Source organism: Neltuma alba, unplaced genomic scaffold (assembly GCF_004799145.2).
Source record: "Neltuma alba isolate B1F8T4 unplaced genomic scaffold, ASM479914v2 tig00000307_pilon, whole genome shotgun sequence".
Lineage (NCBI taxonomy): Eukaryota > Viridiplantae > Streptophyta > Magnoliopsida > Fabales > Fabaceae > Neltuma > Neltuma alba.
The window spans coordinates 126,797-140,924 of record NW_021632001.1 but is presented as its reverse complement, the minus strand read 5'-3'; the positions used below and the strand labels follow the sequence as shown (position 1 = coordinate 140,924).

The 14,128-nt window shown below is 34.4% G+C and overlaps 3 protein-coding genes across 3 annotated transcripts; 2 read left to right on the top strand and 1 right to left on the bottom strand.

The window, feature by feature from the left end:
* Nucleotides 1-2,065: 2,065 nt before the first annotated feature.
* On the top strand, nucleotides 2,066-2,662 carry LOC114719955 (uncharacterized). The gene has a single exon (XM_028905568.1). It carries the CDS (start codon nucleotides 2,066-2,068, stop codon nucleotides 2,660-2,662), a length of 597 nt encoding a protein of 198 aa, XP_028761401.1.
* A 3,457-nt stretch (nucleotides 2,663-6,119) lies between these two features.
* On the top strand, nucleotides 6,120-6,579 carry LOC114719867 (protein NDR1-like). The gene is made up of 2 exons (XM_028905466.1): nucleotides 6,120-6,186; nucleotides 6,215-6,579. Exons 1-2 carry the CDS (start codon nucleotides 6,120-6,122, stop codon nucleotides 6,577-6,579), a joined length of 432 nt encoding a protein of 143 aa, XP_028761299.1.
* A 1,326-nt stretch (nucleotides 6,580-7,905) lies between these two features.
* LOC114719788 (UPF0481 protein At3g47200-like) lies at nucleotides 7,906-11,011 on the bottom strand. Its single transcript, XM_028905353.1, has 3 exons — nucleotides 10,797-11,011; nucleotides 8,968-9,100; nucleotides 7,906-8,847 (listed from the first exon to the last, which is right to left on the bottom strand). The coding sequence occupies exons 1-3, from the start codon at nucleotides 11,009-11,011 to the stop codon at nucleotides 7,906-7,908; spliced, it is 1,290 nt and encodes a 429-aa protein (XP_028761186.1).
* Nucleotides 11,012-14,128: the final 3,117 nt, after the last annotated feature.

The following is a 14,128-nucleotide window of genomic DNA, read 5'->3' as shown; positions in this document are numbered from 1 at the left end:
GAGGTCAGACTTTGGTTGTATTTGACTGCTAGCTAGGAGACGAGGTAACTAAATTTCTATCTGTTGCATGCTCTAGTATGAAGTTGGTGAGTGGTTTTATAACTAATTCTATAAAAGTATATTTTGTTTTGTATGAAATGTCTTTGTGGGATGCTATTTTAAAAAGGATTAATATCGTTTGTATTGTGAGAAATTAGTACTCATGATTATGATGTGTTATTATGAAATTCGATTGATTATGCATATAAATGTGTCATTCTGAATCCTATGTATCTCGTTGGGTGGGGGCAAGGAGATAATTGGAGTTATTAAGATTTATACACTTGTCACGTGGTATGGGCTTCCATATAGAGCTCTATGGTTGGCCGCTATTATTGTCCCACTAGTTCTTTGAGGGACTGCGACACCACACTAGTTCTTCAAGGGGGACCCATGATCCACCAAGTGCTCTGTGTTCTTTGGCCAATCCACATTACTCGTGTGGTGAGCTTGTCAGAGTTACCAGTCAAATGGGAAGAACTTAGCCAATAGGTCCAATCGGCAGAAATAAGGAGGATATAAGGGTGGATTTGGGTTCAGGAATTACATATGACATGGGATATTCATTAATATTTATAGCTTTTAAATAAATAAAAAGTATGTTATCTCTTTTGAAATGTATAAACTATATGAGATTGGTGGAAATATTTGTTTTATATGATTATTGTGAGTTTAAATGTTAAATGAATGTCTATCAACTATTATTAACTCTTTGTATCCCACCTGACACCTCGCTAGCCCATGCTAGGGTGTGTGACAGGTAGGGTTTAGTTACGGAGATGTTGTCTCACTCCCATTATTTTACCATTTTCAGGAAACCATACGTTAGCGGGACCTTTAGGGAGGACTCCTGAGGCTCAATAGCTGCAGCTAACAGTGTAGAGCTTCTGGACCTTATTTTATGTAATATTTTCATATATTGCCACACATCAGGATTGCATTCATTTGGGACTTATTTTGCCTTCTGATATTTGTATGTCGTTTATTTTAATGAACATATTATACCTTCTATCTTTGTTTTATTTTTCTAGACACTAGATTGGAGTGATAGTAGTGGGCCTGAGGGCCTTAGGTTGCATGTGATTGAATTATTATGGATCCATGATGTGATTATGGCAATTTCTACAAGTTTAGTTATTGTTAGTATTGACAGAAATGGTCAAATCTGAACGGCTATTATAATTTATCATTTGAGGATGTGTTGTTTTATAACTATATTAGCTATGACTAATTCCTCCTAACAATGTTTGCATTTAAATGTGCTATATGATAGTGTATGTTGATTACATATACATGTTATTTCTTTTCTGACCATGATAGCCTTAATTGAGGCTAAATGCCTTTCTATTATGGTTAGCCCCTTAGTGATGTGATTGTTTCTAAATAACCATGATAGGGTATGTTTACTAGTTTTAGTCCTTTCTATCATGGTTAGTTCTAGTTAGTAAGTTGTGAGTTTACATTTTTGTAGTCAGAGCTAGGGGCTTTTCCTTTTTTTGATTTTGAATTGCTTCCTGCATGCATATAGTGGCAATATACGTGATTGCATAAACTTTCCTAAAATGTCCTTACTTTTCTCGTGTTTTCTTTCGTTTGGTTGTATTCATGGGTTCCATCCTTAGGTGGGGAGAATGGCAAGACCATGAAGAACTGAACCCATAGTGGAGGAGGCTTCTTCTTCTCTAGAGCAACCTCTTAATCAACCTAATGATCAACTACCTGAGTAACCTCAACAGCAGAATAACGAGGTTTTACTAACACAGTTACGACAAGTAGTGGCTGAAGTCGTAGAAGAAAGGCTTAGAAAGCTGGAGGAGGAGATTATTGGAAAAAGGAATTTTGAGATCAAAGCAGAGAGAAACCTACTGGAGAGTAAGAGTGTAGGTGACTTGCAGTCTAGAGAGAGAGGTGCTCCAAGTGCTGAGGGCGGGAAAAAAACTGTCCAACGAACTCCTCTAGTGGATCTTTCAATGAAAACAGTATGGAAAGATGTGAGCCATCGTAATCCCCCGAGATTTAAGGGTGAATGAATCCAATTGAGGCTGAAGGTTGGATTGATAAACTGGAGACCATCTTCAGAGCTGCCCTTTGCACTACTCAAAATAAGGTGCAAGTAGCTATTATGCTGTTAGAGGGACAAGCTAAGCGCTGGTGGGAAAGTGTGAGCCCAGCTGATAACTCACAAATTACTTGGGATGAATTCAAAAGGATGTTCTTTGATCACTACTTCCCGTCTGCCCTACGTCAAGACAAGGAATCAGAGTTCTTTGCCTTGCAACAAGACAATATTCATGAAGATGACTTCATCGCTAAGTTTATAGACCTATCCAAATATGTGACATTGTTGTGGAGGGATGAGCACTTAGGTTGGATGGCTAGGCAATTACAAGAAAGGGCTAGACCAAACTTGAAGCAACAACTAGCCCTAGTTCCAATGACCGATTTTGGAGACATATGTATCAACCTTCGAGTTACAGCTAGGCGAACTGGTGAGGCTGATGAAGCTCGTAGAAGGGATTCTCAAGGGCGATTTTCCTTATACCCTGGACCAACTGGAGGGGTTAGTAAGAGAAATATTATGGGCACAGGAAGTGTAGGTCCATATGGAAGAATCAAAACTTAAGCCATAAAAAACCTGTACAGAAGAGCTCAGCCCAGAAGAGCATAATCTCAAGATCTCAATCTAATAGAAACCTGATCACTTATCATGAATCAGTGATGTCAACCCCTACTATCTATGGACCTTGCTTATAGTGTGGAAGGAACCATCCTGGAAAATATTAGGAATACTACAAGTGTCACAAGATGGGGCACATTGCTTGTTATTGTTCTGAGAATTAGCATAACACTCAAAACTCCCAGGATACTCGATCACTAATGTCAGGCGGTGTCTTTGCTATCACTTAGGAAGAAGTAGGTGCTGCCCCTAATGCCATCAAAGGTATGATATCCCTCGAGGGACATAACGTCAAAGCACTATTCGATTCTAGTGCTACCCATTCCTTTGTTTCTTATAAATATGTCTTGCATTATAATTTGCATATCTCTAATATGCCTGCTATTTTTAGTGTATCAACTCCTACGGGTTTTTCTGTTAGAACTACTCAAGCTTGTTTAAACCTTATGTTAGATTTTAAAGTCTGTAGAATAACAATAGATCTAATTTGTTTGCCATTACAAGGGATGGATGTAATTATTGGGATGGATTAGTTATCACGTAATAATGCTGTGTTAGATTGTAGAAAAAGAGTAGTTGTCTTCCCTGGAGATGTGATGCCTGCAGGACCATTTAGTGGGTCAGTATTCTTGTCTGCTGCTCAAGTAGATGAATGCATACGAAAAGGATGTCAAGCCTATGTAGTGGTCTTCTTAATATGTAGTGCTCTCTCTGTTTTTTTTTTTATTTGCCGCTGCTCACTCCTCCTGTCGTGCTCCCTCCTTTTCACGAAGATGATGATTATAAATATTAGATATTAGGTTGGGGGCAAAATGTTGCGTTTTGCTCCCCTTTTTATTATTATATATATTATTTATTTATTATTTATTATATTTTTTCCTTTTTTTTAATTTTCATTTTTATTTTTTAATCTTCCAAAAACCTGCAACCAAAATTCAACAATAAGGTAGTATTAATTGTCCTTAAAAATCAATCAATCACAATTATGACAATTTTACCCCTATTATGCACTAATTCAAGTTAAAGCACTCTAATATAAATTATACTCAAATAATACAATTAAGGACTAATAATAATGACAAAAACCCACCAAAAATATATAAAAATGCATGTAAAAACATAAGTTTGTCAGGTTAGCTAATTTTCAATGTTGTATTACACAGTAACATAAGCATTTCTTTTGGTTTTTTTTTTTTTTTTTGCCAACATAACATGCATTTCAAACTGAGTGAGACGGAAAGTGTAATTTTAAATTACAAATTTATAATTAAAACATATTAAATATGTTGGTTTTTCTTAAAATTAGGGCTAGTAGAAAGGGCTAGCTTGCAATGGCTGTGTGAACTAAATGTTGTGCAGGCTGAAATAACTTGCAAATTGGTAGTCGTCTTTTAGTTATTTAAAACTTGCACATGGTATTTTAAACCATGGTTTGGGAAAAAATTATCCAAACACCCATCAATTTTTTGAAATCATGGTTTTATGATAAAATTATGGTTTGCCCATCAAAACCATGGTTTGTAATAAGCAAAAAAATTTTGCTTTTTGAGCAGTTCTCCCCCCACCCCCTATAGTAATTTTTTTTTTGTTGAAAACAATTATTTATTTTTCTAAAAACATAATCTTATATTTTATAATTATATATACACATATTAAGAATTACCACTTATTTTTTTAATCTGCTCAAATTAGTCAACTAGTTCTTATATTTAGAACTGGATGTAGTAATTAATATATGTTTTCATACATTGTTTATTATGTTGGCAAAAAAAAATTAACAAATTTATTATTCCAATATTTAATATAGGACCTAATTGGAGAGTTAATATTGGTCTTAAATGTAAGGTTATTATTTCGGTTCTTAATGTAAAACCTAATTAGAGAGTTAATATGTAGACAAGGTCTTAAACTTTTATTGAAGGAAAGCTTTGACCATACTAGTAATATGTAGTTAAAACAAAAACTTATTACAAAAGCTCCATATCGATGCAACATCTTAATTATTACGGCACTTTTTTTTAATCATTTTTCTATAAACATATTTAATCTTTTTTTTATAAATATATATACACATATTAATTATTTAGTAATTATAGTTTCTTATATATTATCAATTACGTTGGTAAAAATATATATATTATTAACAATTTTTTCTTCATATTAAAATATATTATAAAATCTATCTTTTATGTAATTATTATATTTGTATGCCCTTTTTAGTAATTTGTACATATGAAAAGTGTTTCTGACAACAATTATCCAAATATTCTCAATTTATCAGAATCACTTTTTCAGAAAATCTATTCTCCCCAAAATCTATTCTCTATAAGCTATTCTCTAAATCATGGTTTGGTTTTATCCAAACGCTCCCTAAAAGTCAAATATATGACTCCAATTTGAGGTTCATATCCTTTGGCACACCAGCTTCACTTGACTATAATTCGTAGAGAAAGTAGCCGACGTTTAATATTGTTATGTTTAATTAATTTCTTTTTTGGGAAAAAAAAATCAAATGACAATATGTATGTAGCCTAGCGACGAAATGCCAAATGCTAGGGAAAAACTGGAGATAACATGTGAGCATGTTGCTCCTGACCAGGTACACATATTACATGTGTGCGCGTGTGTCTATATCTATATATATATATATATATATATATATATGTATGTATATTAGTCTACAATAGAAAGAGATTTTATTAAACTAAAAGGTCTACAGTACAAAACGAAAATCTAGATAAAAACAAACAAAATGAAAGAAACATCAAAATAAACAATGGCAAAACAAAATTAAATAAACTGTCTCGTGTCAATCTCTAGTCTATCAGCATTTGAAGATGCATTTTCGAAGAAACTTCTTCAGACACAATTTTCTGAACATTGCCATCAATACTGACCAGTTAAAAACCGCTATCATTCAATAAAATAAAAATAATGGTGATGGTCTGTGCATCTCCATAATTTTTTTAATTAATCAAATCTGAATTACAAGCAAAAGTAGCCTAACCAAATATTCACTTGTAGAAAGCAATCTAATTATAAACTAATCACAGCTTTCATTCCCTCGTTAACAATACTCTTCACATTCCTTTGCATTCATTGCGTAGTTGTGCAATAATTACACTGCCTCTCACCACTCACTTAGCTTTTTGCTTCAGGTACCATTTAAGACGCCGGTCAGAAAATGGCAATGACGAGGGGCGGGACACCACGAACGGCGGCGGGATCTGGTGGAGGAGATCTATGTAAATGTTGTTTCGGCTCATTAATCAGTTTGGGTTTCTTTGTCTTGTTCCTATGGTTAGGTCTGCGACCCAACGAACCTAAATGCTCTATCGCAGCCTTCATCGCTTCTGAACTGAACAAAACCTCGAATGCAACTACCAAGTCCGCCATAGTCTTCATGGTCGAGTCCGATAACAGAAACAAGGAATCTGAGATTCGATACGACGATGTCAACTTCACCGTCGGTGTTTTTCTTGATCGGAATATTACCAGCCCGATTGGGAGCTCCATCATTGCCGGGTTCTATCAGGGGCACAAGAAGAATGCGAAGTCCGTTGAATTCCAGCACACTTAACCGGACGGCGAAGGTGGACGGGAAAACGTACTTTCGGATGAATTTTACGATGTTGGTGAAGTACAGGATCATGTTCTTTTACACCGCGCAACACAGATTATGGGGAGGAGCTAATGTCACCGTTAATGATGCCGGCTTGAAAGATGAGAAAGATGATATCAGACTCGGACACTCTCTTCCAGTGATCGAGTCTGGCGCAACCCCGCTCACTACCGGATGCCATCGTATGCTTCTGCTTCTGGGTCTTCTTGTCCATTTTGCACTTTTAGGTTTGTCTCTCTAAGCGGTGGTGGTTTTTTGTTTTTTTGTTTTTGTATGTTTTGTGCATGAACATTTCAGGCTAATTATCATGCGTGCTAGGACATCCCACGTAGGGTTGGATTTGGATTCTGAGTCAACATCTTAAGATGCTCTTTTAAAGCGTAATTCTTGTTTGAACCTCTTCAAACTAATGGGCCAACATCCGGATAGTCCAGGTTTATTTATTTTTTGTTTTTTTAAATGATTATTTTAATTTATTAATAATCTAAAATAAAGTTGAAGATAGGGAAGGACAGGGATATTGAGAATAATTGTAACCATAACGATATGCATTCCAATCCATAATTTTTTAAACCAAAAAATGAGAATTAATCAAAGTAATCCTAAACATAAAGATAGGGGACCAGAAGAAATGGGAATATAAACTAAAAAGATGCAAGAAATATTGAAGCAATCAAAATCTGAAAAATTAGGGGAACAATTGAAAACCACAAAAATAGAAGAAAATGGAGGAATTTGCCAATTGCCCAATTTCATACTCAACATCATACCGATAGCCATTAATTTTGTTCTACACACATCATACCTATAGCCTTGGGAGTCGGGAAACACTGTCACAGCGAACAAATAAAGCCCACTGAAGAACTCAGTAATCAAAAGATTTAAAGCACAAGAAAAACAAAAATAAATAACAACACAGAGGGAATAAAACAATAACTTTTAATCGTAATGTTTACTGCAGAAATTGAAAGAATATGAACTCTATAACCTAAATTTAAAAGAATTTTATTGGAAATACATAAGGTTCACACTCTCATAACTTTGTTTTAATGAAAACAACAAATGAACAAGGATTACAAAAGTCATGGACATCATCAAGAAACCAACTTATGGGTATAGACGGTGAACACACCTTTCGAGCACAGAACAATCTCTCTCTTTTCCCTCTCTCTCTCTCTACTTCATCCAGTCAAATTCGGAGGACAGCCAATATGGTTTGAGTAAGGGTGAGAAGTATGACCACAATAGCAGCAGCAGAAGCCATAGTATGCCAAGCCGTCTTGCAATAATCATGTCTCAAATTTGCCATCCTCTTGTTCCAAGTACGTTTACAGTATTTATTCAACTCTTTGCAAATACCATGGTAATGAGTACTTATTATATACTCCCCCTTGATATTTTTACGGACAGGATTAAATAAATTGGCAACATCATTGGCATTGCCTAGAAAGTTGTGGATGATTTTCTTATGAGTGAGTAGATCTTGATGCTCATTGATTAGGCAATCCAATACAAAAAGCATACTCAGTAATGTAAGATTTGAACTGATAATGACATTGCTCTCAAGCTACCATATTACGAAAAAAATCTCAGTTCTGTCTTCCAAGAAAATCTCTGGGATCTCAAAATAAGGCGGGCTTGAAAAGTTCAAGTCAAGTAAGCTCTTGCCTTTTTTTGCGCTTGCCTTCAACGTTACTCCTGCTTCTTGCAACTCGGTGGCACTGTATAAAAGAAGATCACGTGGATCCTCTATGAATTCTGGTTCCCCAATATGACCACTGGTTCTTGTTCCTGATAAGAAAAACGACCTACGTAGATCGGTGAAGTGCTTTATCTCGCCAAATTCAGTTCCGTGTGAAACTTTTTTGTAAGACCGAAAGAAGGTAAATGTGATCTCACGAAACGAAGGGGTCTTATTATTGCTATTTTTTTCTGACAGGCCAGAGGGAAAAGCTTCCTTGTATAGGCGTTCAATAACAAAGAATGGAACTTGATTCTCAAGTAAAATCAAATCCTTAATAGCAGCTTCTAGCCACCAATGTTCCAACAACTCTAGTTCTTTTCTTATATCATCGTTGCGAGCCTTCTTAACTGTGATAGCATACACAATCGTGAAGAGTTCAATGATGAAAGCAGCATCCAACAATATCAACCTCACAAATTCCTTCTTATTCAGTTTGATCTCATCAGAGTAAGACGCCCGAACCAGTGGCTCACAACGCATCACAAACCTGACTAAATCATCCAAGCCTGTCTCAGTTTTTACCAACAACCTGTTGAAAAACATTTGTTTGTGCCTTTCCATGCCTTTTAGTTTCCCGTTATCGTAATGAAAGGGACCAATGGAAACAACTTTTGAGGTATAATAATAGGCATCTTCATTATTTGGGTCACGCATGGTATGGGGCACCCTGTAGATGCAACATTTTCGTGATGATGATCGGATCTCATCTTCATTACTATCTTGTTTCATTGCTTTAACATAGTTTATCACCTCAGCTTCCATCATCTGCCAGGTTTGATTTAGAAAGCAATCAGCTAGAAATTACATGGGCAATATATTTGTTTAAAATAGTAATTAAACAAAAGGAAATAATCAAGGAAAGAAAGAAAGAAATTAGGATCGTACAGGATGTATGACTGCTGTTGATTTTTCCACCCTTTCTTGAGAGGGCTCAGAGACCCACATGTCTATCTTTATGCTGGCCATCTTCGACAGAACTCTATGTGCTCTTCCTGGATACTGTACAAGCGCGAATTTGCTGTAAAGTTGTTTAGGCCAATTAAAACTAATTAGTCAAATACTGTTCAATTTCAAATCGTTGAAATTTATTTTTGAATAAAAAGCAATTGTATTATAAAATAAAATATAAAATATTCAAAATATAAGTTCAGTAAGAGTCTCATGAAGAGAAACTCCTTAAATATAAAGAAATATAATGAGAAAGCATTAAGTCATTGAAATCAAATCCATCAATATTAATAATTAATCATACTAAACATAAATATTTATGAAATTCAAAACTTGTATTAATATTAGTTTCTCCTTTATGCTCTTCTATTTTTCTTTGGATTGGGCTTCCTGCACGTTTTATAAATTGAGTACTGCCCAATATATATTTGAGTCTGTTAACTCAATAAAAATGATAAACTCATAAAGTAGTTAACTCATGAGTTTATCTGAATTTACAGTTGGTATGAGTTGAAATCAGAATTAAAATGATTTTGTAAGCTAGAAATATAAAAATGATGAATTCAGATTGTGCGAGTTTGATAATAGTGGTTAGAAACAAAGAGCTAGAGAATAAACAGGTTTTTTTATCCATGGAAAAATAATTAAATAAATTAACAATAACGGATATACGTACTTGAAACTTAAAAAAGTTAAGCTGTAATTAATTTCTTTTTAAGGGCTGATTTTTAATTTCATAAAAGTTCTATGAGTAGAATTTAAAAATGGTTGAAAGGCTAATAATTGACGAATTAATTAAACTTGCATTTGAAATCTGAGAAGCTGTAAGCAAAAGGAAAGTGAACAAAATAAGGAAAATAATTCACTACTGAATGAGAATACCTTGTGATCTTCCAAAAGAATAGGATGAGTTTTGATGAGAGGTTATGTAGCGATTGTGTTTCTGATGTTCAATTGTTGAGGTTCCACTTACTATATATAGTTTTTACTTTTGATGTATCCCTCTACAAGCTACAGGTGCTCTTTCTTTTTTGCTTTTGGGAAAATAAATGTTTTTTCTACGTTGCAAGGAATGAATTTTCTGAACAAAGGCATTTGAAAGTCATTTTTAGTTTATGGTTCTTACAATGTTTATTACATGGCTTTGAAGTAATAGAATCTGTGATTGCTTAAATAATGGCCCTATCAAATTCCAGTTCTATTATATCTGAAATAAATAATTTATTACTTGTTGTATCATACAAGGGATAAAAAACATTTAGAATAAATAAGAACAGTCTTATACACCCATTTCACCAATCATATATCTGTCGTTCCTTTTCCTACTACACTTTTGTTCACTATACAGTGAGAGATTTCAACAACAATAACAAGTCTTATTTCATAAGCACGGTTGACTATATAGATTGCATAATACTATTATACTCTATCAACAACCAAAATTTTAGCTAAATTGTTAACCAGAAGATCCAACTCAGTAACTTTATTAAGTGTAATTTCTTTGGTATTTTTCCACCTATTTGCAGAAGAATTGATATTGCCTGTTCCGTCCCTCCTCGCCAGCCCTTTCAGTTACCCTTTTTTTGGGTATATATCCTAACCACATCAAAATATGATCTAATTATAAACTAATCACAACTTTCATTCCCTCATTAACAATACTCTTCGCTTTCCTTTACATTCATTGCGTAGTTGTGCAATAATTACACTTCCTCTCACTACTCACTTAGCTTGTTGCTTCAGGTACCATTTAAGACGCCGGTCACAAAATGGGGATGACAAGAGGCAGGACACCACGAACGGCGGCGGGATCTGGTGGAGGAGATTTGTGTAAATGTTGTTTCAGCTCGTTAATCAATCTGGGTTTCTTTGCCTTGTTCCTATGGTTAGGTCTGCGACCCGATGAACCTAAATGCTCTATCGCAGCCTTCATCGCTCCTGAATTGAACAAAACCTCGAATGCAACTACCAACTCCGCCATAGTCTTCATGGTCGAGTTTGATAACGAAAACAAGGAATCTGGGATTTGATACCACAACATCAACTTCACCGTTGGTGTTTTTCTTGATCGGAATATTACCAGCCCGATTGGTAGCTCCATCATTGCCAGGTTCTATCAGGGGCGCAAGAAGAATGTGAAGAAATGGAGCTCTGTTGAAACACATGCCGGACACTTAACCGAACAGCGAAGGTGGATGGGAAGACGTACTTTCGGGTGAATTTTACGACGTCGGTGAAGTACAAGATCATGTTCTTTTACACCACACGACACAGATTATGGGGAGGAGCTAGTGTCACCGTTAATGATGCCGGCTTGAAAGATGAGAAAGATAATATCAGACTCGGACACTCCCTTCCAGAGATCGAGTCTCGCCCAGCCCCGGTCACTACCGGATGTTATCATATGCTTCTGGTTTTGGGTCTTGTCCATTTTGTACCTTTAGATTTGTCTCTATAAGCATTGGTGGTTTTTTATTTTTTTATTTTTGGTATGAACATTTCAAGCTAATAATCATGTGTGCTAGGATATCTCGCCTAGGTTTGGATTTGGATTCTGAGTCAGTATCTGAAGATGCTCTTTTAAAGCTTAATTCTTCCTTTTTTTAAAATAAAAAACTTTTAAAGCGTAATTCTTGTTTGAACCTCTTCAAACTATTTTAATGGGTCAAGCTCAGGTTTGTCCAGGTTTATTTACTTTTTATTTTTTTAAATGGTTATTTTAAGTGATTAATAATCTAAAATAAAGATGAAATATGGAAGGACAGGGATATTGAGAATAATTGTAACCATAATGATATGCATTCCAATCCATAATTTTTTTAACAAAATTAAAGAATTAATCAAAGTAATCCTAAAAATAAAGATAGGGGACCAAAAGAAACGGGAATATAAACTAAAAAGATGCAAGAAATATTGAAGCAATAAAAATCTGAAAAATTAGGGAAAAAATTCAAAACCACAAAAATAAAAGAAAATGGAGAAATTTGCCAATTGCCCAATTTCATACTCAACATCATATCTATAGCGATTAATTTTGTTCAACACACCTCAAAACCTTAGGAAATACTGTATCACGGGGAACAAATAAAGCAAGCGAAAATACGGTATCTCATAAGCACAATTATTAGATTGTTAACAGAAATAACAAAATTCTAATGCTTAAACACTAACCAAACAAACTCAAAGCCCACTAAGGAACTCAGTAATCAAAAGAGTTAAAGCACAAGAAAAACAAAAATAAATAACAACATAGAGTAATAAAAACGTAAGTTTTTATCGTAATGTTCACTGCAGAAATTGAAAGAATATGAACTCTATAACCTAAATTTAAAAGAATTTTATTTGAAATACATAAGGTTCAAGCTCATCATAACTTTGTTTAATGAAAACAACAAATGAACAAGGATTACAACAGTCATGGACATCATCAAGAAACCAACTTATGGGTGTAGATGGTTGACAACCTCAATTATTTTTATATATTTTGATATCTTTTATATGGGTTTTGTCAACTTAATTAGTCCTTTTGGCCTTAATTGATTGTTAATTGATTCAAAATGTTTTATTTTGAATTATTATTTTATGGGGACAAAATTGTCATATTTTGATTTAATTGTGACTACTTATCCTTGAATTTTGCTTGCAAGTTTTTGGAAGATTTAAAAATTAAAATTAAAATTAAAATTAAAAAAGAAAAAATACAATAAAAATAATTAAAAAGGGGAGCTAAACGTTGCGTTTTGCTCCTTCACCCCCCCCCCCCAAAAAAAGCTATTATTCAAATCATCCTCATTTGGAACGAGGAGGCACAAGCTGGCTGCGAAAGAGAAAAGAGAAAGCGAGCAGGGCGTGAACGAAGAACAGAAGGAGGCTCCACGGCGAGGGGGAGAGTCTTCCATCACCATCATCACCTTCATCTTCTTATTCTTCTCCGCGTGGCAAAGTGATCATCGACGAAGCAATGGCGCCATGAAGCTGCAATCAGATCCAATAACTCATTCTCACTTATATATTTTCCTCTTCAGCATTCCTCCATGGTAGCTTGTAGCAGAATGTTGATTGTGGCATTCACTATGACAAACCGTGGCTGACTTTCATGATTCTCTAGCACAATGTTTATGACTTGAACTTGGAGCTTCAAAGGGGAGTTTCAACTCTTCCAATCTTCTTTTTTTTTTATTTTAATTGTAATTTCTAGGTCTTCTTTTTAATGATTTATATTTGTATTGAGATTGGTTGTAGTTGTTGGAATCTTTGATTAGCATTTAACATTATACTATGATTAGCTTTAATTTCTTTACATTGTACTAGGTCAGGTTATGTTTTAAAATTATTGTGAACATTTAGTGGTAATTCAAGGGGCTTGGTTATCGGACTAAAAATGTTAATTGATTTTCTTTGATTCTCTTTGACTAATTGTGCTGAAACAGTTTAATTGTGAATAATTAATATGTAAAGTGGCTTGGTGTTGATTATTCTAATTAAACCGAGTCTAAGGGATGGCTCTTAGAGTCTTTTGAATTTAGCTAACTCCCAAATTAATTGAAGTAATGATAGTCTTAATCATTGTGCTGGAGGATTGCTTTTCCATTTGCTACCACTTGTTAATTCTCTTTGTTTATTTCATGCATATCCATTTTATAAACTAAAAATTGAAAAATTATTTACTCATTTTACATTCTTTTAAATTTTGCCAATTAGTTAGTTAAAAAGAAAATCAATCCCTTTCCAAATCAATTCTTTACTTTTAATACTTAGTTTGCTTAGGATTTCAAATAAAGGCTCCTTAAAGTGAAATGACCCGAGTTTTGCACTATATTGCATTACTTGGATTTATTTTTGATTGGGAATCCCAAGATGAATGACAAAGGCTCTCATCAAATGGCGCCGTTGTTGGAGAGCCAAGAACTTGGTTTCCTAGTAACCGAGTGTCAAATTTTGGTTCACTTGGTCCTTGAGTCTTTAGATTTTGCATTTAGTTAGTTTTTGCATTTTTAAATAGTTTGCATTTGTTTTTTGTTTTTCATAGCATTTCTTTTATTTGCATAGAAATTTTTTCCAAAATACAACTAAACATCTTGATTTTTCATTCATTTGC